Here is a 26,453-nt window from a genome sequence, read left to right as displayed (position 1 = left end):
AGCACTCCTGAATCGGAGGGTGGCGCTTAGGGGCGAGGGTGGTGGATCAAGGGTGCACACACTTGTAAACGAGTAGACCCAACAAGAGAGCGCGGACAGGAACCGTCGTACGGCCAGTCCGTTATCTATCCCAACAGGATGGAGAACTCACACACCAAGAACCCGGCAGAATGCCTGGCTTGCTTCGGCGTGAACGAGAACACGGGTCTGACCCCAGACCAGTTCAAGAAGAATCTGGACAAGTATGGCTTCAATGGTAAGACGGGACAGACTCGGGAAGAGTGGGGAAGGGTCTCTGCTTGCGCGGCCATGGCTTTTTTAGCGAGGCTTAGCGACAGCTGCTTGACACGCAGTGAGACATTGAGAAGCAGAGATCTTTGAGGGCTTTGAGAGGCTATTTAAAGATAGCCAAAGAAGATGGCCGGAGAGCGAGAGAGACAGGTGACAGGCTCAAGAAGCTTCCTGGCTGATATATGGGCCGGGGAGCTCGGATAATTTTAGGCAAGGTTCAAAGGGCTTGGGGGGCTTAGGGTTAAATGATATGTGACGTGATTGCCCATCAATGACTAATTGCTTTATTCTTTGGAGTCAACAAACCTCTGTATGCATTAGCCTCATTAAGCTGAATCACTGAACTTTTCTTCTCTTCTCCTCCTCCTCCAGAGCTGCCCGCTGAGGAGGGTAAGTATTTAAAGCCCACCCCTCAAAACACCACTCAGTTGCGCTCAGGTGACCTTCATCTTCACTTGTCTGTGGAGATTCTCAGTCTTTCCAGGTCACGGTGATCCTCAAAGGTTGAAGCAGGCAACTGGATTCCTGTTTGTTGAAGATGTTTCACCTTTTAAGCCAAAAGGCTTCTTCAGTTCTACATATTAGGTGTGGAGACTCCCTGTAGTGATCCTCAAGGCTACTTCGGGTCTCAAGCCAGAGACTCCACACTTCAAATTTAGAACTGAAGAAGCCTTTTGGATTTTGGAAACATCTTCACGTGAAGAGTCCAGTCGCCTTGATTTTACCTTTGCGGTTTCATGTTAACTTCAATGATACCGAGTGACAGCACGATCCTCACAATTCAGTTTTCCTTGCTGACTTTGGCACGGAAATACAAGGTGGATTTGTCCTCTCTTTGCACATCACAGGCAAGAGCATCTGGGAGCTGATCGTCGAGCAGTTCGAGGACTTGCTGGTCAGAATCCTGCTGCTGGCCGCCTGCATCTCTTTTGTAAGTAAACACTGGGCACGCCGCCCGACCATGTCTGTCATTTTAAATCCGGACTCTAAAACTCATGTGGTGTGAGGGACAACAAGTCCTGTCAAGACTCCTTCCCCCCCACCCCTAGTCCCCCCCACCCTCTTCGATTCCCCCTCCAAGACCTCTCAGTGTATTTCGCAAGATGACAACTTGAGACAAATTGCGCATCGTAGGAGGAGGTGTATTCATTCCGGCAGCCGGCTTTCACCCCCAGCTGTCATGATGGCCTTAGAAGGTGAATGTTGAGGGGCGAGAGGGAGGGTTGGGGGTCATGAAAGTGAAGAGGGGGGTGGTTGAGGGAGGGAGGGAGATGAGCGGTGGGGTGGGGGGTTATTTTAAGGGAGGACCGAAGCTGAGGAGGGAAACTGAATCCTTCGGGAAAGGTCAGGACTCAAGGAAGGAACGATGGTCTCTGAGTCGCAAGGACATGCAGATCCAATTAAAAACAATGATGTCGCCCAATTACGATTACACCGGCCATAAAATAATGCTTCTTTTTTTTATTACTCATTTATTAAACATTTATTACACTTTAAGTAACCTCAGTCATTACTCAAGTGCAGTGTTTTCTCTGTAAAGCATATGGACATCTAAACCAGGGATGTCCAAACTTTTTCCACTCAGGGTCACATACAGGAAAAAAAAAAAAAAAAAACCTGAAAGTATAGCAACGACATCAAAGTTTGAGTTTCAATTTCTAACATTGAATTTGCTTAAAGTCACATATCTTACACGCAAATGTTTGACCAAAGTCATACTTTTACTCTTTACTCTTTTACTCTCTATCAAATATGTAACAACAATCATCAACTACCATCAAATTTCAAACAATTTCAAAATGTTCAATTCAATTTCCAACTCAGATGGCACATAAACACCACAAGATATAAATAAATATATCTGTGCTACCTGAATTGGAATTTTTAAACTGATTTTGTTTTCATATACAGTAAATAAAATAAGTGTTCGAGCTTGTGGTATTGTTTTGCCATCTCAGTTTGAATTTAAGATTCAAAATTGTTGTTAGAAATGTGATGATATTTGATGGTTGTTGATAAAAAATGTTATGGTAAAAAAAGAAATGTGTTAAAAAAAAAAATCAATGTCTTTAATTCAAACTTAATTCAATGAAAGAAAATTCAGTTCCAATTCCACATTTCAAGCAGTTAAACATATTTAAAGAAATCTTAGCTTGGTGACAAAGCAAAAAGTTGGTAGTATTACTGTGACATCTTAATTTAAAAAAAGGCCGGATATCTTGTCAAGTTCAACTTGAAACATTTTAAATAACAAATAATGTAATATTTAACATTTTAGATTTAAAAAATGTGTGACAAACTTTCATCAAACCTTTATTTACATTCAAAAAATAATTTAAAATGTAAAAAAGTGTTGTTGTTGTTGTCGTGACTTTCGGCTGGTCCCATCAGGGGACCCATTTTTTTTTTTTTTTTTGCAGTGATATCTTGTAACATTCAGCTTTTTAATTTAAAACTCATTTTTCATTCCTGATGAATAAAATAGCTTACGTTATTATTTACTCCCCTTAAGACCCATTTTGCCCGCCCGACCCCGTTCCAGAACCCCCGCTCAAGTATGATTGACCCTCTCTTTGTCCTTCAAGGTTCTGGCTTGGTTCGAGGAAGGTGAGGAGACCGTCACTGCCTTTGTGGAGCCCTTCGTCATCCTCCTCATCCTCATCGCTAATGCTGTGGTCGGAGTATGGCAGGTCAGTGCGATTGATGGATGGAAGGAAGGGATGAAGGAAGGGTGGGGGCACCCGGCACATTGGGCAATAACACGCTGATCCCGTTACGGTGATGTCAGAAAGCACACCGGCTCCGGTGACCCCAGGCAGGCCCGCTCGCTTCATGCTCGACTGGAACACTATCACTTTTACAGCGCCGAGACTCAAAATAGCTTTTTGGCCGCTGCGGACGGACGGTGGTGTTGCACCATTTAGCGCAACGTGCATAAACAATGTCACACATGTCGCCATATATGCCACAAATGGAGTAACAAAATAAGAGGCCGCTGTCTCAATATTGCATTGGCAGAGGTAGCAAACGTACTCTGCGCTCAAGTACAAGTGCTTTGTGTACTTTGTAAAATAAAAAGACTGGTAATATTACAAGAACTGGTTTCAATGTTTTACTGAAGTAAAAGTACAGACTTGAATGCACTGAAGTACATATTTCTTTTAAATAAGACCATGTATGGGAAATGTCTTACCGTTAGTGTTTTTCCAGCCTAAAGTCATAAGTCCCCAAGATATGTCAGTCAAGAACTCAAATGCTATTGACTTTACCTTTCTCTATCTAGGCCTTTTTTTTTTTTTTTTTTAAACATTCTGTAATCTTCTGCTGTGGTTGAAAAAATATATATTTTCTCTCTATTTTCAGAAAGTATACACTTCTGTTTTCAATATAAAGAGTAAAGGTAAAAAAAAAAAATAAATAAATAAAAAACTGACGTAAAGTGCAAATTCCTGAAAGGTCTACTTAAGTATAGTATTTGTACATGGTTACTTCCCACTATTGTCCATTGGATAGATAAACAGACGCACTCAAGTACCACACTCTAATATGAATATTTAATGAGACGTAAAAGTTGCCACTATTCACACATTAATTTCTAACGTACTTTTATCAGGGGTGTCAAACCGTTTTGACTGTGCAACCATATAAATACTGTATTTAATCGCCTCATCATATTATTTGGGCTCGGTAAAAAAATAATGCTTGTAATTTCTCAACCTTATTATTTATTACATATGACAATTCGAATTTTTTTTTTCACAGATCTTAGCAAGAATGATGAAAGTTGGCACACGTGATTTGCTTTTGCGGGCCGCGTAAAATGATGTGGCGGGCCGGATCTGGCCCCCGGGCCTTGAGTTTGACACCAGTGTACTGTATTAATACAATATGGGCACTTCATTAGGTACACCTGCACATGCCAATAAGACCCAACAGCAACTAATTCTTAGTTAATTTACAAAACTGTATGTTAAAAGCCAAAGTTTTCAAATGCATTACATCAGTGCTTCTCAAACCTTTTACACCAAGTACCACCTAAAAAAAAACAAAAAACTTAGCTTTTCAAATACCACCATCAAAAATGAGACCAGTTTTATTCCTAAAAAGTGTATTTAATATGATCGTAAGCCACAATAACGTTATGCATGGTTTGAATATTAATACTGCACTTAAATATAGGGAAATCCTTTTTTAAAAATTCTACTTAAATAGTGATTCAATTAGTATGTATGGCTAATCAAAGTAAAATAAGAAATGGACCAAATAAATGTTTAAAAACAAACTCTTCTTAAATATTAAATGCAAAGATATTAAACTTAGTCAAAGTTAAATACAACAGAATTGTACTTTGGAATTGATTGTAGTGGTGAACGTACCACACTTGCAAAAAATATTTATTATTATTACAATTAATTATTAGCATGATGAAACAATCTTTATAAAGTACAAATTAAATTCTCTGACAGTAGTGATCGAAACTAAGCTATATTATCATTATAATAATGTATCCAGATAATAAAAGACTATTTTTTTATTTTGAATCTCATTGGCTTTTGCATGTGGATTTAATTCTTGTGTTCGTGTCATCAAAATATAACATTATTTCAAAATAAAAAGAAGTCGCATGAGAAATAATATGAAGTAATTTGAGTTGATGCAGTGCTTAACTGTATTAGACCACCAACCACAAAGTTTGGTCAGATGAACAAAATCCTATTTTTAATGTTATAATTAAAAATGACTAATTAATTGTCATTCTGATTATTGTTATCGCTATCCAAGAATCTTCAAATGTATCATTTAAAAAAATATGTCATTACTTCTTGATTCCAATGTCAAATGATAATGATTTAGTTGCATTCCTGAACAGAAAACTCAGTGAGTCGAGAAATGAGTGAAATTTCAAAGTCGGCATGAATTATGATTCTGCATGAATTATTCGGCATGAATTATGATTCTGGCTGGTCGCCTTCTCCAATAAATGTGTTAAGTCCTCCACGTGTATGTGACAGATTGTGTCCGAGCAGGTTATTGGCTGAATCCTATTGTAGTGCTATTCAAACACCTCTGCAGGCACGCCGTTAAGTGCTTGGCACCGCTGTCAGGCATTTGTCAGTGGAGGAAGTTCATCGCGCCCATGCCAAGGCTTTTTTTTCTGAATGAGGGCATTTATCATTCTTCGTTGTCAGCCGTAGAACAATGCACGACGAAGGCACGCCCTAAAAGCGTGCGGATGACCCGCGGCTTTGTTTATATCCGACTCAGCTGCGTTGACATCCCTGCGGCTGACCCCCAACCCCTTTTTTGGGGGGGGTTTTAACTAATATGATCGAATGTGTGTATGTGTGCGCCTGGCAGGAGCGTAATGCTGAGGATGCCATCGAGGCTCTCAAGGAGTACGAGCCTGAGATGGGCAAAGTCTACCGTTCTGACAGAAAGAGCGTGCAGAGGATCAAGGCCAGAGAAATTGTCCCTGGAGACATCGTGGAGGTCTCTGGTAAGATGTGTTCACGCTCTTGATGCGGATGGGAAATAAGGTTTCCAACAGTGATTCGTAATCACTGATCATTCTGTTCATTGGTCCGAAAATGATTATTTATTTACTATAAATCATCTGTCTTTGTTTGTCTATCTCGGCCAGTGACGTATTGTGACAGGCACAATTAGTTTTACCGACATCAAAACATTTGAAACAACGCTTGCACACAGCTCCCGGTAGAATGCAACCACAATGGTAAACATTGTTAAATAAATACCTCTTGTACAATGACAATCAAAACGGAGCATTTTTTTAGATTTTTTTTTTTTTAAATTTAGTATTCAAGTTTATTACATTGTGCGAGTGGCCCTAATGAAGTGTCCATCACCGGACGCATAATTGACTGCATAGAGAAAGCAGAAGGCCAAGCGTCATGTCTTTTTAAGGCAATGCCAAGCAAGGGACGCTGGCGCTGCCGCTGGGCTGTGAAAACATGCTGAGTGAAGGAAAACAAAATCACAAAGTATAAATACCCTTGGCTTGCACCTGCCGCACCTCTTCTCCCCTCCCTTGTCCATGTACACCTGTTGCCCCTCTTGCTGACAACCCCCCGCGCTTCATTCTCGCCGGGCATCGGTTTACCCTCCGCACCCTTATGAAATCCACGGCTCAAGTATAGAAATGCTCCGAGGGTCTCCCTTACAGTCACTTGAATATTATAGGGTGTGAAAATAATTAATGTTCTTGCAGAAGGTCATCATATTTATGCAGTCTGTATGCCTAGACACGTTAAGTACACCTGCATAATCTAATACAATCGTACACAGAGTAGAGTAAACTATAATAGCAGTGCTGTAGATATGCTAAATAGTTGGATAATGGCTATGCATATGCCAGACTTTACTTTATTCCATTTATTTCATTCACAGAGAAATTCATGTCTTTTATGCATATATTTAAATTCTTTGTTCTCAAGGACACGCTGAACTGAAGTGCTGTGGAGCTAATCGAAACGTTGAAATGTACAATGTGAGACTTGGAATTGTTTGAATTGGTCGATGTGCAAAGAGGAGGTAACTATGTATAATACAGCTTCCGTTTGGGAATTTTACTGTGAAATCTTGAGTGATGGTAATTGTTCCCAAGATGTCCTGAATGAGCGGAACAGTTGGAATGTTTTGAATGGGTCAAGAAATGTGGAAGGAGGAGGTATATATGTAAAATATCTCTTAATTTGGGTTCTTTTTGCTGTGAAAATTCTGGAATTGTACCGTGAAGGGTTTGGAATTTGGGGGGGATTTATGGAACGTGGTAGGAAATTGCTAGATTTTGGGAATCTCTAGACGTTTGAATGGTTTGAATCAGTAGAGAAAGGTGGAAGGAGAAGCATGTCGAAAAAGTGGGAAGAAATTTAAAATGTTGGTGTCGAATAATAATCAACTTGCACACAATTAAAGGAGTTGAGGCTCAATTTTCCATACTGAAAACAAACAACAACAAGCAAGCATAATTTTACTGCATGGTAGACCTCCTATATTTAATATCTTTCACAACATGAGTACAACATACAGTACGATCTATTATACAGTACTTATTGAATGGATTGCGGATTGTGCAGGTGTGGCTATTGCAGTAGCGCATGAGTGTTCTGTATCTCAAAGAAAAAGGGAACGCTAATGGAGGCTTCAAGTAGATGTAAACCATTGATTGCATGTGATTCCCAGTTGGTGACAAAGTCCCTGCTGACATCAGGCTTGTTTCCATCAAGTCCACCACTCTGCGTGTTGACCAGTCCATCCTCACTGGTAAGCTGACAGCAAACGTGTTCATACGCTATTCATAAAAGGTTAAGGATAGTTGGCTTTCAGGGGAAGTTTACAGAAGAACCTAAAAGGCAATGTAACTTTGACAGGTGACGTCTTTAAATTTTTGAAGGCACATGTTCAACTCTTCAATGTTTCACTACTGCCCACTAAGTGTCCACTGAGCTTAGAGTGCCATCAACAGGTTGCAACGCAGATACAGAGAGACTGGAAGACGCACCGATAGGCGCAGAAGAACTCTCCTTGGAAATGTTTGAGTCGAGATGAAACACATTTTGCCGCTCAGGTCCTTGCTAGAGAAGAGCAAGCTCAAAGTCATGCAAAAAGTACTGAAAGATTGTACAAATGGACATGAAAATTCAGTTTACCTGTCACGCTTATATTACATCTTAGGTTCATCCTGAAATTTCACCCAAAAGCCCAAGCAAGATCCATAACGTTTTCAGAGTAGCGTACGTGTGTCTTTCAGGTTTCATAGCAAATGTCCATTTCCTCCCTCAGGTGAGTCGGTCAGTGTGATCAAGCACACCGAGTCTGTTCCGGACCCCAGAGCCGTCAACCAGGACAAGAAGAACATGCTTTTCTCTGTAAGCTTCCTCCGACAAACATCGTTTCTTCTGTCCCTAAAGTTCCAGCCTCGCTCGGAGCCTCTGCTTAGTCCTCGTCTTAATCTCCTCGTCCTCCTCCTCGCTACCGTAGGGCACCAACATCGCCGCCGGCAAGGCCATCGGTGTGGCTGTGGCCACCGGAGTCTCCACCGAGATCGGCAAGATCCGCGACCAGATGGCCGCCACCGAGCAGGAGAAGACCCCTCTGCAGGCCAAGCTGGATGAGTTCGGCGAGCAGCTGTCCAAGGTCATCTCTCTGATCTGCGTCGCCGTCTGGGCCATCAACATCGGCCACTTCAACGACCCCGTCCACGGAGGCTCATGGATCCGCGGTGCCGTCTACTACTTCAAGATCGCAGTCGCTTTGGCTGTGGCTGCCATTCCTGAGGGTGAGCACGCACAAAAGTCTGTCTTCTCGGTTTGTCACACTCACATGTTCTTCTGAAGGAAAAAAGCCAATTGCGAAACCCCTTGAATCCAATTCCATAAAACTGACAAGGGGCCTTTTTAGTCATTTGGGGGGCTAAGGCAAACCCAGTTATTGGGCCCTCCACATCAGTGCATTGCAAAGATTTCGAATATTAATGATCATCAGATTTTTTTAAAATGTGAATTTGAGAAAATGATCCTATTTCCTGAGCTTGATAAAGTCCTTAAAATAAAAAAAAGTGAATCCTCTCAGTGCTTTTACTGACAAACATGTATCTACTGTACGTTTAATATAGTTGACCATTTCAGTGTTTTAATACATCTTTGTGATGAGCGTCACTCACGTCACGCTCCACTTCATCTCAATGCATCATCCTCGATTGACACTGACAGCGGTACTACTGGTATTGACAAGAGCGTCTGGCTTTTGCTGTTTTATGTGGTTGAAACCTTGTTTAGTTATGGTTAAAGGGAAAATGTTTCATTTTCCTCACAACGCGCCAAAATGTTTGTTTTCCTGCCCATGCGCAGTAAGAAGATGGATTAGTCTATTGCATGAGAAGCGAGGGAGGGGGGCACTCAAAACAATCACGACAGATTTTTGATTGATTGATTTTGATGTGTTTTTAAGGGTGTGAATTAAATAATAACCGTTTTAAATCAAAGAAATGATTATTATATAATCTAAATGATGAGAAACAAACATGGTCCTCCTATGTGGCTCAGGTCTGCCCGCTGTCATCACCACCTGCCTGGCCCTTGGAACCCGTCGTATGGCCAAGAAGAACGCCATCGTCAGAAGCCTGCCCTCTGTGGAGACCCTGGGCTGCACCTCCGTCATCTGCTCCGACAAGACTGGCACCCTCACCACCAACCAGATGTGTGTGACCAAGGTGAGTCCACAGGAAACGTCATAGAGACCATAGCAAGTTGTTTAACACACCTGACGAGTTCCTCCTCCGCAGATGTTCATTGTCAAGAACGTTGAGGGCAGCCATGTTGACCTTGACGCATTCGATATCTCTGGATCCAAGTACACCCCTGAGGGCGAGGTGTAAGTTTGCAATTCTGAACCAGAATTTCTTATATTGTACAATATTGTAAGTTTGTGGCAGGGGCTGTGCATTTGGTAGCTAGCTCGTCAGTGCTGACTTACCCGACTCAATCCACCACTATCATGTTGCAATTATAGAAACCATCAATAATATATAAAACAAAAACAAACAAAAAAACATCTCGGATTGATCCGGAATTCCTACCTTGGTTTGCAGTTCCCAGGGAGGTGCAAAGACCAACTGCAGCGCCTACGACGGTCTTGTAGAGCTCGCCACCATCTGCGCCCTGTGCAACGACTCCTCTCTGGACTACAACGAGGTAAAGCCCGTGTTTTCCGCATCGGCTCGTCCAATTCCACCGTTTTTTTCCTCCTACACAACATGGAAGGATCACGAACAATCACTGCTTTCCATCATCCCAGTCTAAGAAGATCTATGAGAAGGTCGGTGAGGCCACCGAGACCGCCCTGTGCTGCCTGGTTGAGAAGATGAACGTGTTCAACTCCAACGTGAAGAACCTGTCCAGAATTGAGAGGGCCAACGCTTGCTGCTGTGTAAGATTCCTTTCTCGTTTCAATATGAGTATTCTCCTCGTATTCCATTCATTTCACTGAGTTTTTTTTTTATATTCTCAACGAATTGTGCAAACTGTACTTTTATTTGGACAAGCTCTTGACAGTGCAGTGGTACTGCTTTGATTCCCTTGACAAGTGACTTTTATCTCTTGTGAAGATTCCTGTACCTTTTGGGCCCTGAACAATTCAGTAAATAGCAATATGAGGTGCGTAATTGCAGACGGGATCTTGCGGGACAAGGGTCATTACGACTTATGGCATTGGTCTCTTTACCCTCATCTACAGATACCAACTGAAGTACTGTAAATTGTCAGTTGTTGTACGTGTTCCAGGGCCACAAAAGTACAAATGTTGTATCTTCTATTCCTGTAAAACTCATGTATCAAGACTACAGTGATTACAAGTGCCCTCGCATGTGGACAAGGAGAGCCAAAGTCGCTGATGCGGTTTCAGACATTCATTGACCGTGGCAAACAGTCAACCACAAATTCAAAATGAGAACATGGAGCTTCGGTTGGCCACAACTCACGCCCAGACACTCGCACAACAAACCCAGCGACCAACTCACTAGGCCACACCCCTTAAAGGCACATATCCAACAAAAAAAAAGACTACATTATGTACAATAAGTACACCAGTTTATTTATTTATGTTATGTTTGATACAATGCTGTTATTTTTCTTTGTGGTGTTTTTTGGGGATGCTGGACCAGATTAATGGCATTTCAGTTCATTTCAATGGAGAAAATTAATTTGATACAGGAGTAATGTCAAGGTACCACTGTACAAAACAAAAAAAGGTTCCAAACCAGTGGTGAGCATTGCGTCAATACAGCTGCAATGTTATTCTATTGTTACTTAGTGCTGTTTTTGACCCTGTATCTAACAGAATTCTAATATTTCCTTGGTTTACAGGTCATCAAGCAGCTCATGAAGAAGAACTTCACCCTGGAGTTCTCCCGCGACAGGAAGTCCATGTCTGTTTACTGCACTCCCACCAAGGGTGACGGCGGTGCCAAGATGTTTGTGAAGGTTTGTGTCTTCCTCTTGAGCCAAATATTTCAACTTGCCTAGCACAGGCGTCAAAACCACCTGCCTTCACAGGGTGCCCCAGAAGGTGTGATTGACAGGTGCATGTACGTGCGCGTTGGCACCACCCGCGTCCCTTTGACCAATGCCATCAAGGAGAAGATTATGACCGTCATCAGGGACTGGGGTACCGGCCGTGACACCCTGCGTTGCCTGGCCCTGGCCACCTGCGACAACCCTCTGAAGCCGGAGGAGATGAACCTGGAGGACTCCACCAAGTTTGCTGAATACGAGGCGAGAGCCTGATGGTTTTACTAGTCAAATTAAGCAGTCCCCAAGAGTTAACAAGGTCTGAAAGTCCCATTGCTACCCTTTTGTCACAGACTGACCTGACCTTTGTTGGCTGCGTGGGAATGCTGGATCCCCCTCGTAAGGAGGTGTCTGGCTCCATCGAGCTGTGCAGAGACGCCGGAATCCGTGTCATTATGATCACTGGTTCGTATACAATTGCATTGTGCATAAATATTACATCCATGATCATCACTAACTTTATTCCTGTCGCTCTTCAGGTGACAACAAGGGAACCGCCATCGCCATCTGCCGTCGTATTGGCATCTTCGGGGAGGATGAGGATGTGGAAAGCAAGGCCTACACCGGACGTGAGTTTGATGACTTGCCCATCCACGAGCAGTCTGAGGCTGTCCGTAGAGCTTGCTGCTTCGCCCGTGTGGAGCCATCCCACAAGTCCAAGATTGTTGAGTACCTGCAAAGTTATGATGACATTACTGCCATGGTAAGAAGACCACAAAAGATGATGATGATGAACCTAAGCTAGACAGCAAACAGTGAGTTGTGGTCTTGCCACAGACTGGTGATGGTGTGAACGATGCCCCTGCCTTGAAGAAGGCCGAGATTGGCATCGCCATGGGCTCTGGCACTGCCGTTGCCAAGTCTGCCTCTGAGATGGTCCTGGCTGACGACAACTTCTCTTCCATTGTGGCTGCTGTTGAGGAGGGCAGAGCTATCTACAATAACATGAAGCAGTTCATTCGCTACCTCATCTCCTCCAACGTGGGTGAGGTTGTCTGGTAAGGAAGACAATCAGGAAAAGCATAAGCAAACTACGTATGGCCCTGTGAACATTCACCCCCTCACCCTCCGAGCAAAAAACTGTCATCAGAGATGGAAGTATTCAGCAAGAACAGAGTAACATAAAGTTAAACTTAACTGTTAGCTAAAGTGCTAAACTATTTTCGCCATTTGAGTTTTTCAGATTTTGTTAGGGCGTGGCTAAAGCAGCGCTCAGTGACGCACTTATGGGTCCGGCATGAGTCCACCATCCCCATTATAGAATAACTTTGTCATGTGCGGTTAGCTAGCTAGCTAGGCCTATACCCTGACAACACATCTTCCGTTTGTAAAGTCTGCTGGCGTGGCTGCCTTAGAGCGTGCACTTCATGGAGGCAAAGGCAAAAGAGCATGGATTGGAAAGAAAAATAGTCTGACATGGACCGGGACTTTGCGCTGGTGTGGCTGCTTTAGAGCGCCTCATTGTTGCAGCATGAAAAAGCCCTGCGACGACCCAGTGGGATATATTCCAGCCACCGGAGACTTTAAGCAGATATTTATGCAGCTCAAGCATGTAGGGACTTGTGGGAATAAGAAAGATGATAGATGCTTGTATCTGGCCCCAAATCAAATTTTACTTATAGCCCCATACCGTGATCAGAAAGCTGCCATGTTTCAGCTTCCGAACTCAAGTACCGCCTTTGTTTGAGCGCTCCATGTTTATCTTGCCAGTATCTTCCTGACTGCCGCTCTGGGACTGCCCGAGGCTCTGATCCCCGTGCAGCTTCTGTGGGTCAACCTGGTGACTGATGGCCTGCCCGCCACCGCTCTGGGCTTCAACCCCCCTGATCTGGACATCATGGGCAAGCCCCCACGTTCCCCCAAGGAGCCCCTGATCTCTGGCTGGCTGTTCTTCAGATACATGGCCATTGGTGGTACGTGGATTATAGAGATCCTCTTCTCTTGTTCAAATGTTTTTTTTTGTTAGTTTTGTTTTACCTACACTGGCCCCTTCCTGCAGGATACGTCGGTGCTGCCACCGTTGGTGGCGCTGCCTGGTGGTTCCTGTACGACACCACTGGTCCCTCAGTCACCTACCACCAATTGGTAGGTGTTTATCTCTCGACCATGTCGCAAGCCTCCCTGTTCATACACGCATTTAACACCAAATTCTCCTCAGTCCCACTTCATGCAGTGCCATGACGAGAACGAGGACTTCACCGGCGTTGAGTGTGAAGTCTTTGAGGCCTCTCCTCCCATGACCATGGCTCTGTCCGTGCTGGTCACCATTGAGATGTGCAACGCTCTCAACAGGTACGTCCATAAACACAGGATGAGTGTGAATAGCAACACAACAGGTCTGCAAAAGTAGATGAATTCTTTTTTATTCTTCTCAAGCTTGTCTGAGAACCAGTCCCTGATCCGTATGCCCCCATGGAGTAACTTCTGGCTGCTTTCTGCCATGACCCTCTCCATGTCCCTGCACTTCATGATCATCTATGTTGACCCTCTGCCCGTAAGTTCATTGACATTAAGGACAGTTCACTTTCAAGGAAATAAACATTCAAAAGAATCCAAAAGCCAAACTGCCACCAATTTCCCTTGTTCCCATGTTCCGAGCATATCCCATTACCTGTTTATCTTTTCCCAGGTCAAAATGTGACGACTAATCATACAAAAAAAAAAAATCATTCCTGTTCCCGTTTGTCATCTGGAAGGGATTATTTCTGTGTTCCACTTCTTTCAAAAGGGAATGTATTCTAAATCCAAACAAATCAAAGGCGAAATCATCTCCTGTTGCGGCTATTTTAGTACTTCCTGTTTCTGTGTAGGTCAATGGTGTAGTCGCCATTGTTGCTTTCGACGCTGCAACTACTGACTCTTCAACTTTCACACCCCCTCAGATGATCTTCAAATTGACCCATCTGACTGTAGAACAATGGATTGTTGTCCTCAAACTTTCCTTCCCCGTCATCTTGATTGACGAGGTGTTGAAGTTTATGGCTCGTAACTACGTTGAGTGTAAGTATTTGGGCATTCTGGCTCTTTCTGACGTAACAAATCTGATTCCGTGATTTCTTTATACAGCGTTTCTTTGAAATGTATAACATCATTAACATAATCCTTAAAGTGTGATCCCATCCTCCAGGTTCACTCAAAGCTATCATATTACTGACCCTCCATTCATTGTCAAATTAACCCTTTCTATTGGTTTCCAGGCTAATTCAGTCCACCATCACCGTTAGCCTGTAACTAAAGTAAGGTATTATAAATCTGCCACATACTGCCAGTATATGTTGTTTTAACGCATGTTAGTGTTTCGTCCCATATGTCCTCCTCGTGCATAGTTTGCCTACTTTGCTATTTCCTGTACTTTTTCATGTATTTTGAGCCATGTGTTTGTGCGCATTATTGGTGTCACATGACATCAGTGAGTGATGGTTTCCGTGGTGAGTTCAGCTCGTTTCAGTTGTCCGCATTTGCATTGGAGCGAATGTATGTCCGCATTAGGAGCACAGTCGCGATGCTTGCTCTGAAGTGTGTTATTCCGTAATTGGCATTCAGTGGTGCCTTGACTTTCGAGCGTAATCCGTTCCGTGACCACGTTGGTAACTCAAAATACTCGTATCATATGGATTTGATGATGGAGCACAGCCCGTCGCAACTAAGCTGCAATAATATTAGTCGTTTTTCACAGAGGATAAAGAATATATGCCTGTGAGTATTGCTATATGATTTGACTGCATGTGTGAAAATATGTTGTTTAAAGGTTTGTAATTACCGCAACATCGATCCTAGTATTGTTAGCCCTGCTATGGCATTGAGCATTATGCGTTAGCATTAAGCTAGCAGACTTTGGTTTGACATAGTTATGTGGTTTGGTTGATATGCAATTGTTCATTAGCTGCCAAACTGCTTCTTGTTGTGAAGTTTAGTGCCACTATTTAGCACTTGTAACTTAAAAAACCTAAAAATCAAGACACAAAAAAATTGTCCTCGAAAGACTCGTAAGTCAGGTCACTCTTAAGTCAGGGTACCACTGGAATAATTGTTCTTGTTTTTTTAATAGATCTTTCTGGGCTAGAACTAGAATAGAGTGGCTATAGTCATCATTTTAAATCCCGGAAGTAAATAGAATTAGGAAAAGCTTTATGCGTCATTTACTGACACATTTTCAGCCCTAAGTCGCTTGCTTTTCTTAGATTTGATCAATGCACATTGATCTCCAATCATATAATGCATTGGAGAAATCTTTTTTTATGTGTGCTTCGATTATGTCCGTTTTTTGGGGGAAGATTTTCCCAAAAAACATTGGCAAGCGTACTTCAAGTCCTTGTCCTTCTTTTTTTTTTTCCATTTTGTACCACAAACCCTCTCCCCTTCCTGACTGATTCCTTTTCCCTTGGCAGGTACAGAAGCTAAATAGAGATGTAGAAGAAGATCTTAAAAGGGTTGGGGAGAAATAGGTGGAGAAGAGCTCGAGAGGAAGAGAGGAAGGAGCATCACAGCCGTAAGGCCCAACTGAACCAACCAACAGAGGAGAATAGATAAAACACAGGGAAATGTGCAAAAAAAATCAACAAAATGTGTCAAAAATCTATATAAAAATAGCCTCTATATAAGGAAGGAGATAGAAATTTTAAAAAGCGAGATGTCCTTGCAAATTAAGTATTAAAGTATTTAAGATTTTATTCTCAGAAATGATGTATTAAAAGTGACTTTTTTTGTTAAACTTGGATATTCTCAGCTGTTGTGTTTTCGTGTCCTCTGTCCATTTTCCTATGATAGGTTTTTCAGCTCATGACTTTGACTCTTTTAGTCTTTACTGCCTCGTGCAGGCGCCCCGCTTCTGGCGAGCTCCGCACAAGTGTGCTGTAGGGTCGCGCTAACGACTTCACGAAGGGCAGAAAAGCCGTCATCCATCCAGCGGCCAGCGCTTCGACTCGATAGGCTCGCTGCAGTCAGTGGTCTCTTGACACACGTTGGGCATGTCCACGCAGTCTCAACACTTTTGGTCTTATATATTGTTTACGCGATGAGATGAAATAAACTGATGATGCCAAACTCGTGTACCTGTATTGCTGAGCATATTTTATTATGAATGATTTTTTTACCCCCCTTTTTATTAACTCGTTTAAATATGACGTGTTTTACATCCACGCTTGAGAAGGGAGTCAAATACATGTCATTGTTTTTTGGATTTGATTAATCAAGCATCACACTTTTTGTCAATTGGTCTTTTTTTGTTTAGACTAATTTGATGTTGTTAGAGCTGTTTTCTGAACCACATGTTGACTTATTTTATTCTCATAATCTTCATAAAAGTCTGCTGACTGCTCGTGTGTAAAATTCTTTTTACAATCACCAACTTCTCCTGAGGATAATAAAGTAGAGGATAACACTGTTGAATCTCTAAAAAATGTAAATGATGCAAATATAATTTGTAAACGTTAATGACTGTAACTAAAAAGTTAACTTGTAAGAACAGAAGGGATTCATGTGAAGGATGTTAAACCAGTTATAAAACATGACTTAAAGGCAGTGTTAGGTAGTAGCGCGGTCGTAACATTGTCAAGATTCGTGTAAAAAAAAAAAAAAGTCTGGAATACCAGTTGCTGAACTTGTCAACGGAATAAAAAAATGTTTCCCACAGTTGACGTCACATATCGTTATCGTATCATAATTACATGTGTGTGCGTGTCTGTGTGTGTAAACCTTAATTTGTCCTTTATTTGAAATAGTATCTATCTATCTATCTATCTATCTATCTATCTATCTATCTATCTATCTATCTATCTATCTATCTATCTATCTATCTATCTATCTATCTATCTATCTATCTATCTATCTATCTATCTAATCTAATCTAATCTAATCTAAAATGTAGCCTGGGACAGTTCGAAAACGGATTTTCGTGCCATTGAGCAATTGTTTCAAATGGCGTTAAATCCATCCATCATCCACCCGGCCCACAATTTAGAAGGGGTGGAGAATACAGACAGTAAACTCAACCAATCAGAGTATAGGACAAAAGCTGCCTGACACCTGCCCTGTAATTTAGAGGAGGTGGCCCATTGGTCCAACTTCAATACAGACAGTAGACTGAGCCAATCAGGTTATACGAAATCTGTCCGTGTTCTTCCCGCTGCTAGTTTCCAGCTCGACCCAGTCGTACAGAGAAGTGAGCGACGCCATATTGGGGGGGAAGAAAACACGGAGAAACTAAAAAAAAACTAAACAAAAAAAAGTGCAAATTAGTTGAAGAACATCGTCAGAGATTATGCTGAATATGCCAAAATCACAGATATGTTCGTCGGGGGGCTGCTGTAACCTCCAGTGCTAGCTGTGATGATAATAGCAGGTTGAACAGATGAAGAAAGAAATCAGCAGAGACAACCTGGCAGGTGGAGGAACAGCCACAGATTGCAGATTGCTGGCTTCTGAAGCCGGTGAACAAAATGAACGGCAAAGTGTAACTGCCGGTACGCAGGTTTTGACTCTCGATTGATAAGGGACTTTGAGGTCATAGCAAATGTCCAAGACTGAGAAATGTTGGACGAGCGGCAAGTGTACATTTTTGGCATCATCATCATCATCATCACGTTTTATAGATTTAGGTTCAAGGTGTCTTGAAAGGCTGTATAGTAGTTTGAATTAATAGTGTGCATTAGTTTAGTTAGTTTTAAAACAAACATGTTTTAAAAAGAACTTATATAAGCAAAATAAGTACTATTTTTTTGGGGAATAAGAATAAAAGTAGCCTGTTAATAGTAAAATGTATCCCGACATTGAATAAGGGTAAGATGTTGTCAAATGCGTTTAAGACATACTGTATAGTTCATAAAGCAGCTGTTTTTTATTATTTAATTTAAAAAAATAATTATTTAATTTTTTGAACCCCTGATACAATTGCGAGTTTTTGTATATCTTTTTAAAGGAGCGAACACCTTTTCACCTGAAGCCATAGCTGCTAAATCGGGGATATTCAGAAAACACTGTACATATTATCGATATGATTTTAACAAAAGGGATAAAAGAAGCTGTTGAACTAACTGGAGCAAACATAATGATGGCGTTAACAATAAATGCTAAATTTTTGGTATTTGGGATGTTGATGATACAGGAGGCTACATTACACTTGAAATAGAATACACTTAAAGAGGTTGAACTACAACCCCATTTCCAATGAAGTTGGGACGTTGTTTTAAACATAAATAAAAACAGAATACAATGATTTGAAAATCATATTCAACCTATATTTAATTGAAAACACTACAAAGACGAGATATTTAATGGTCAAACTGATACACTAAGCATGTAAGCGGCAAGGCAGAAAACCAACATTGAATGCCCGTGACCTTCGATCCCTCAGGCGGCACTCCATCAAAAACTGACATCAATGTGTCAAGGATATCACCGCATGGGCTCAGGAACACTTCAGAAAACCAATGTCAGTAAATACAGTTCGGCGCTCCATCCGTAAGTGCAACTTGAAACTCTACTATGCAACGCAAAAGCCATTTATCAACAACACCCAGAAACGCCGCCGGCTTTTCTGGGCCCGAGCTCATCTAAGTGGACTGATGCAAAGTGGAAAAGTGTTCTGTGGTCCGATGAGTCCACATTTCAAATTGTTTTTGGAAATTGTGGATGTCGTGTGCTCCGGGCCAAAGAGGAAACGAAACATCCGGACTATTATGGACGCAAAGTTCAAAAGTCAGCATCTGTGATGGTATGGGGCTGTGCTAGTGCTAATGGCATGGGTAATTTACACAGCTGTGAAGGCACCATTAATGCTTTTTTTTGGAGCAACATATCTCTCGCGCACATCAACATGAAACAACGCGTTGTTCCGCAATATGGCTGCCGATATGGCTGTATTTAAAAAAAAATAATAATAATTTTATGAATATTTTGGAAAAACCCCCGAAGCACTGAAGCCGCAAAACGTGAAGCGCTAAGCGGCACGGGAACACTGTATTCTGTTTTTATTTATTTTTAACACAATGTGCCAACTTCATTGGAATTGGGGTTGTACTTCATAATCTGTTTTACTGGCTTTATGGTAATTTCTTTTTAACACGAAAGTTGCTTCAACAAGAAACTTTGGCTAGCTTCAGTGCAACCATGAAACAAAACATATTTTATTTTAGTGTGAGCCAGCCGTTGAAATGCTGCTAAGCCTGCGAGAAGGACAAGATATAGAGTAGAAAATGGCTGGCTGGCTGGATTTAAACAAAGCAGAAAGAAAGCTAGGAAGATAGAATACCATGCCTATGTCAAAGTTCTGTGTTTGAATTTCACTATTTTAGTTATTCAAACTCTGGGTGTGAACACGTTTGTTTAGTCAACCGCAAGTTTCATGAGGTAAAGAAGGTACGGTCAATATTGTGACAATCAAATTAGATTGCATATTTAAATAATCCGTAAAATAGTGTGTTGTACTGCATAATTTCGGACTACATTACTGTGTAATATTCCCACATGAACCACAATGATGTATTAAATTGAGGAACGTCGAAAAAGTAGGAACAAAGTGGTATCATAACGTCTCTTCTATTGATATATTTTTATGTCTTCCAGGTTTTATTGTAGATTTCTTTTTAACCCAGAAGTAGCTTTGACAAGAATTGAAACGCTGCAAACAAGCCTATGAGAACTCCATTCTGAACGGTATGTTGACTTGCTTCATTTTCTTCTCGTAGTCCTCGTCAAACTCTGCAGACTGCTCAGAGGTAAAATAATTTTTCCAATCACCGACTTCTCCTGTTGAGGACAGAAAAGACCTGTGTTTGTTAAATTACGCTGGCATGCATTTAGAAGAAAATTCTAAACCTAATCTTGACTCACAATTTCATATAACGTGATAATTAACGTTAAGAGTGTTGCATAATATTTTTTCATCGATTTATGGCAGGAAAATGGTTCCCTACCCTTGTTTGACAACATCAGCTTAAACCAGAAGGAAATTCAGTCACTCCCAAAATTTCTAGAGGCCACTGATGTTGTCTAATGGAAGTTGACTGGTGTTGAATGACCTTTTCTCATGAAGCTGTAGTTGGACTGGTCGAAAACAATTTTGGGAACAAAGGTGTAGTTGGCCATTGGGTTCGCCTTCATGTTCTTGAAGCTCGTCAGCTCCACAATGTGGCTGATGACATCATCAGAGAGCGACAAGTCTAGGTACCTCATGATTCGGTCCACTTCATCCTGAGGATTCTGGGCAGGGGAAGAAAAGGAAAAATAGAACTAATTGGTCCTCTCTCATGCTTGAACATTGACACTTCTTGTATTGTTCTGGATTTAAAAACAATGTCTGCCCCCCCCAGAAAAAACCACTAGTTATTTGAGACCGTTTTTATGATGGTTTTCACCAGATTTTGAAAGCCCACCCACTTTTAGGGTGTAAACCTGCTTGAATTCGTGTTCGTACCATTTTAATTAATGACACCGTAATAACTATATTGTAGTACATTCCTTTGGCCACATACGCTATGCAGCGGATTTGGCCTGAACTTCTGCCACATGGGGGTGCTGAAAAGGGGCTGTTCCAAAGGCAATTCATTATTTACCATCCATCCATTTTCCGTACCGCTTATTCTCATGCTTTAAAACAGATTGATATTTTGAAAATGACTGCCAGTTTCGCGGCACGGTGTGCGACTGGTTAGAGTGTCAGCCTCACAGTTCTGAGGACCCGGGTTCAATCCCCGGCCCCGCCTGTGTGGAGTTTGCATGTTCTCCCCGTGCCTGCGTGGGTTTTCTCCGGGAACTCCGGTTTCCTCCCACATCTCAAAAACATGCATTAATTGGAGACTCTAAATTGCCCGTAGGCAGGACTGTGAGTGCGAATGGTTGTTTGTTTCTATGTGCCCTGCGATTGGCTGGCAACCAGTTCAGGGTGTACCCCGCCTCCTGCCCGATGACAGCTGGGATAGGCTCCAGCACGCCTGCGACCCTAGTGAGGAGAAGCGGCTCAGAAGATGGATGGATGGATGGACTGCCAGTTTCATTTTCTTGAGAAAAAATACATAGAGACCTTGTCAGTGAAATATAGGCCACCTAATATATCAGCTTTTAAGGCGCCCATGTATCTCCTGCCACACAGAACCCAGGGAGCCCCAAGGCGTAGTTGTGGGTGGCACAATTATTGACTCGGCTCCCACTTGAGCCGAGAGGTCAACTGTGGCTCAACATCCCGGTCCATTACCTGAGACATAAAACCCATAGGACCACTGCACCTGCAGCACCACAAACCCATCTGGAGCCCAAGAAGCCTGCTGACCAGTCCAGTCAGAGTGCACAGGTTCCGGCCAAGGTCACAGGAAAGGTGGACTCACCTGGAACTACCATTCCCTCAAACAAGAGCCTTGGTAAGGGCCAGAATGCAAGGTCACAGTGACAATGGGTTCTTCCTTACCCTAAAGCCCTACCCTAGCCCAAAGCCATGTGGAAATACGGTATATCTAGTTTTTTTAAAATCCTGTCTTGAATCACTACCTCTTTCATGTCTTCATAGAAGATGTAAAGGATGTTCCTCTTTTCTCGTTCCTCCCAGTAACCTTTCACGTGATCGTACCAGGACCCCCATTGCACTGCAGAGGCAACATTCAGGAAGTCACTGAAATGGTTGAATTGTCCTCATGTCACGTGAACTTACACTCTCCATCCATGAACTTGTGGATGAAGCCGTCCCAGGGTCCAGGCTCAGGACTGTTCATATCCATATGATGAAAATAGTAGAAGCTCACCAGGGTGTCCTTAGCATTGCGCGCAACGTAGATGGTCTTTAAAACATGTCACGTTATTAAATGAGGGGTGATTCTGAGTCGTCATCCCTGCAGGTGCTTGGCTGCATCAACTTACTTTGCAATTGTTTTCCCAAAACCCGGCTGGAACCAGCTGAAATGGCAGATGTGTCTTAATGACTCTTGGGGGATCCATTTTCTTCAGGAGATCAAGACCTGAGTATTTACGGCAAATACATCTTAATTATTAATCGATTAATTGGTGGTAATTTCTTATGAATTGAATAAAAGGATTTTTTTAATCCTCTGTCACTACATTGTCTGTCTCCTCATTCTCAACTGCCACGTCAAGATTTTCAGGCATGGCTGTAACCTAACTGCTGTCACTGTGACAAAAACAATCACATTCTCACATACAGTGGGTACGGAAAGTTTTCAGACCCCCTTAAATGTTTCACTCTTTGTTATATTGCAGCCATTTGTTAAAATCACTTAAGTTAATTTTTTTCCCTCATTAATCCATATTGACAGAAAAAACGTAATTGTTGATACTTTTGCTGATTTATTAAAAAAGAAAAACTGAAATATCACACAGCCATAAGTATTCAGACCCTTTGCTGTGACACTCATATATTTAACTTGGGTGCTGTCCATTTCTTAAAATGGTTCTACACCTTCATTGAAGTCCAGTTGTGTTTGATTATACTGATAGGACTTGATTAGGAAAGCCACAGCCCTGTCTATATAAGACCTTACAGCTCACAGTGCATGTCAGAGCAAAGGAGAATCATGAGGTCAAAGGAACTGCCTGAAGAGCTCAGAGACAGTATTATGGCAAGGCACAGTTCTGGCCAAGGTTACAAAAACATTTCTGCTGCACTTAAGGTTCCTAAGAGCACAGTGGCCTCCATAATCCTGAAGTGGAAGACGTTTGGGACGATCAGAACCATTCCTAGAGCTGGCCGTCCAGCCAAACTGAGCAATCGGGGGATCAGAGTCTTGGTGAGAGAGGTAAAGAAGAAACCAAAGATCACCGTGGCTGAGCTCCAGAGATGCAGTCGGGAGATGGGAGAAAGTTCTAGAAAGTCAACCATCACTGCAGCCCTCCACCAGTCGGGGCTTTATGACAAGAGTGGCCCGACGGAAGCCTCTCCTCAGTGCAAGACACATTAAAACCCGCACGGCGTTTGCTAAAAAACACCTGAAGGACTCCAAGATGGTGAGAAATAAGATTCTCTGGTCTGATGAGACCAAGATAGAAATGATTGGCCTTCATTCTAAGTGGCATGTGTGGAGAAAACCAGACACTGCTCATCACCTGTCCAATACAGTCCCAACAGTGAAGCATGGTGGTGGCAGCATCATGTTGTGCGGGTGTTTTTCAGCTGCAGGGACAGGGAGACTGGTTGCAATTGAAGAAAAGATGAATGCGGCCAAGTACAGGGATATTCTGGACGAAAACCTTCTCCAGAGTGCTCAGAACCTCAGACTGGGCCGAAGGTTCACTTTCAAAAATGACAACGACCCTAAGCACACAACTAAAATACCGAAGGAGTGGCTTCAGAACAACTCCATGACTGTTTTTGAATGGCCCAGCCAGAGCCCTGACTTAAACCCAATTGAGCATCTCTGGAAAGACCTGAAAATGGCTGCCCACCAACGTTCACCATCCAACCTGACAAAACTGGAGAGGATCTGCAATGAGTAATGGCAGATGATCCCCAAATCCAGGTGTGAAAAACTTGTTGCATCATTCCCAAAATGACTCATGGCTGTATTAGCTCAAAAGGGCGCTTCTACTAAATACTGAGCAAAGGGTCTGAATTCTTATGGCTGTGTGATATTTCAATTTTTATTTTTTAATAAATCTGCAAAAATTTCAACAATTGCGTTTTTTTTCTCCTGTCAATATGGGGTGATGTGTGTATATCAATGTGGAACAAAAATGAACTTAAACTATTTTAGCAAATGGCTACAATATAAAAAAAAGAGTGAAAAATGTAAGGGGGTCTGAATACTTTCCGTACCCACTGTATGCCTTCCATTTAGATCTGAAGTAGTTTCAGACATGAAATTGATGAAAGCATACTAAGAAGAACTAAGTACACTTGATTTAAAAAATGACCTCTGACTGAATCTCATCATGCTTCTCATTTTCTGAATTTAAGGAATTGGTTCCACTGGGTACTGACCACCGTTTGAATTTTTTTCCCAATATTTCTTCAGCCTTTGTCCCACACTCACTGGACACCTTAATTGGAATACCTGCTCAATCGAATACAACCCAATTGGGGTCCACACACCTGATGGGCGGCCTAGTCGGGCGGAACCCTCGAGGAAAGGCACGCGGACCGTTATTGGGGCGCGTCTGCAGGCTTCAGCATCTCCATTATGAAGAAGTAGGTCAACTATCTCCTGGGTCCATGTCGTCCCTCGTCACCCAAATGTACAAGAACATAAGACTTAAATATCTAGTACAGCTACCGAAGCATCACGTTAGCCAGCCATCCCATTTACAGCTATGAGCATCTATCCATCCACGCATTCGTCCATTTACTATAGGACAGGCAATCAAAGTTGGCTTTTGTCCTTGCCGCTTGCATGCAGGGATTTCTGCAGATTCTCTGAATCTTTTGATGATAATGGACCGTAGACGATGAAATCCCTACATTTCTTGCAGTTGTATGTTGACAAACGTTGTTATTAAACTGTTGGACGATTTGCTCACAGTTTTTCCGCAAAGTTCACAAACCTCGCCGCATCCTTGCTTGTGAACAACTGAGCCTTTGATGCTTCTTTTATACCCAATCTTGACACTCGCCTTTTTAATAAAAACAATAATAACGACCATGTAGCACTGTCAGGATCAATATTCTCATGGCTTGAATTATGATTATTTTTTCTCAAAACATTTGATGACATTTCCACCTTGACAAATACCAGCACTTAACGATTGAATATACCTATTACACAACCCCAGAATATCACACATTTAAAAAATGAGGTTATTTTATTTCGATGTCAGATGGCACCCCAGTAGCTTGAAACAGATGAACACCAGAAACCCGTATGCTGCCTAATCTTTCCGCCGGAAATAAGTAATATGTTTCCGTCCATATGGTCCATTGGGGTTTGTACAAGGACCAGAACAAGAAGCATGGAAGCGGTCAAACCTGATTTGGGGTAGGAGGCGATGAGGATGTCAGACAGATGAGGAGCGAAAGAAGAGATGGCGTCAAAGTCTTCGGCAACGTGGTCCGGATGAGGAATCCCTTGAACTTTGACAGTTGGGGGGTGATGGATGACCGTTTGTTTGTTTGACATGACTGAGGTCAAAACGTCTGGTGGAACAACCAAAGATTGTTGATTGTAGCCCTTCAGTATGGTTCTGTATGGAGTCCTTTCTCCTCTTTATGATAATAAAGAGGTCCCATACAATCTGAGCATTTGCCTTGCAGCTCTTGCTGGTTTGGATAAAAACCCTCAGTGGGCTGTGTCAAAAAGCATCACGCCTAAAATGTAATCAGGAGGAGCCTAAAGGTGCTTTTTGTCTTTGCAAGGAGGCTGGCTGACTGCTTGAGTTTTTGATCCTAACCCTAATTGCTTCCCCTACCTTACCCAATACAGTACCTAGTATTTAATCCTAAACCCGCAGTGGCCCTTTTATTTTGTTCAGGAGTCCCAGTCCAAATGGATCACGGTTTTGACAAGGTTAGGCGGGTCACTATGAAATCCGTCACTCATACGTCTTTCACCCTTCTTGCCCCCAAAGCACACTAAGCATCGGGATATGCAGAAAATAGTTTAAAAAAATCACATATAATATATGTCATACAGTATTTATATATTTTGGCTTGTCTTCTTTATCTAATGATGAAAATTACATTTCCTTTTTAAGGCTTTATGGGAGATTTTTTTTTTTTCAAATCATCGGAAGTTGCTTCGACAAGAAACCTTTTGTAAAACGTTCCAGTGGTTCACATTTACCTAGCTTCCCTGCAACCGGCAAACAGTATTTTATTTTAATATGACATTATACTAGAATTGTAACCAGCAATGATTGAAAAATAACGAACTAAGTTGAAGCCATTGAAATGCTGCAAAGCCTATTAGACCTGTATTAGGAACGGTATTTTGACTTGCTTCATTTGCTTCTCGTAGTCCTCGTCAAAGTCTGCTTTGCAAAATAAAAACAAAGGGTTTACTTTTATTTGATCATTTGTTTGAGTCAGAGGGGCCAGTTTTTATAGTAAGGGTCCCTAAACCGCTTCCCCCTGGGAAAACTACTTAATTTTGAGCTTTAACACAACCATATGATTGACATACATTTAAAAATGATTCCAAAAGT

At 42.0% G+C, this 26,453-nt stretch overlaps 2 protein-coding genes across 2 annotated transcripts; one reads left to right on the top strand and one right to left on the bottom strand.

Moving 5' to 3' along the window:
- Positions 1 to 16,671, top strand: atp2a1l (ATPase sarcoplasmic/endoplasmic reticulum Ca2+ transporting 1, like). The gene is made up of 23 exons (XM_061706645.1): positions 1 to 256; positions 664 to 681; positions 1,140 to 1,222; positions 2,877 to 2,981; positions 5,650 to 5,788; positions 7,495 to 7,575; positions 8,095 to 8,180; positions 8,293 to 8,590; positions 9,357 to 9,523; positions 9,596 to 9,684; positions 9,902 to 10,004; positions 10,108 to 10,239; positions 11,175 to 11,291; positions 11,364 to 11,582; positions 11,672 to 11,783; positions 11,858 to 12,081; positions 12,156 to 12,376; positions 13,089 to 13,291; positions 13,378 to 13,463; positions 13,537 to 13,670; positions 13,755 to 13,872; positions 14,261 to 14,378; positions 15,767 to 16,671. Exons 1-23 carry the CDS (start codon positions 139 to 141, stop codon positions 15,781 to 15,783), a joined length of 2,988 nt encoding a protein of 995 aa, XP_061562629.1. The 5' UTR covers positions 1 to 138; the 3' UTR covers positions 15,784 to 16,671.
- A 3,666-nt stretch (positions 16,672 to 20,337) lies between these two features.
- Positions 20,338 to 24,486, bottom strand: sult1st6 (sulfotransferase family 1, cytosolic sulfotransferase 6). The gene is made up of 5 exons (XM_061706715.1): positions 24,409 to 24,486; positions 22,224 to 22,321; positions 22,018 to 22,144; positions 21,858 to 21,952; positions 20,338 to 20,576 (listed from the first exon to the last, which is right to left on the bottom strand). Exons 2-5 carry the CDS (start codon positions 22,299 to 22,301, stop codon positions 20,367 to 20,369), a joined length of 510 nt encoding a protein of 169 aa, XP_061562699.1. The 5' UTR covers positions 22,302 to 22,321; positions 24,409 to 24,486; the 3' UTR covers positions 20,338 to 20,366.
- Positions 24,487 to 26,453: the final 1,967 nt, after the last annotated feature.

This window comes from Phycodurus eques, chromosome 19 (genome assembly GCF_024500275.1).
Source record: "Phycodurus eques isolate BA_2022a chromosome 19, UOR_Pequ_1.1, whole genome shotgun sequence".
Taxonomy (NCBI): domain Eukaryota; kingdom Metazoa; phylum Chordata; class Actinopteri; order Syngnathiformes; family Syngnathidae; genus Phycodurus; species Phycodurus eques.
Note: the sequence above shows the minus strand (reverse complement) of the source record. Positions and strands in the feature narration are given on the sequence as shown.

Bases quoted from the DNA above. Each gene is read 5' to 3' on its own strand.
- atp2a1l (XM_061706645.1), top strand. From the start codon at position 139: ATGGAGAACTCACACACCAAGAACCCGGCAGAATGCCTGGCTTGCTTC. The intron at 5,789-7,494 runs GTAAGATGTGTT...TGTGATTCCCAG, and splicing joins AGACATCGTGGAGGTCTCTG to TTGGTGACAAAGTCCCTGCT. The intron at 7,576-8,094 runs GTAAGCTGACAG...TTCCTCCCTCAG, and splicing joins TGACCAGTCCATCCTCACTG to GTGAGTCGGTCAGTGTGATC.
- sult1st6 (XM_061706715.1), bottom strand. From the start codon at position 22,301: ATGGATCCCCCAAGAGTCATTAAGACACATCTGCCATTTCAGCTGGTT. The intron at 22,145-22,223 runs GTAAGTTGATGC...CATGTTTTAAAG, and splicing joins TTTGGGAAAACAATTGCAAA to ACCATCTACGTTGCGCGCAA. The intron at 21,953-22,017 runs GTAAGTTCACGT...TTGCCTCTGCAG, and splicing joins CAAGTTCATGGATGGAGAGT to TGCAATGGGGGTCCTGGTAC.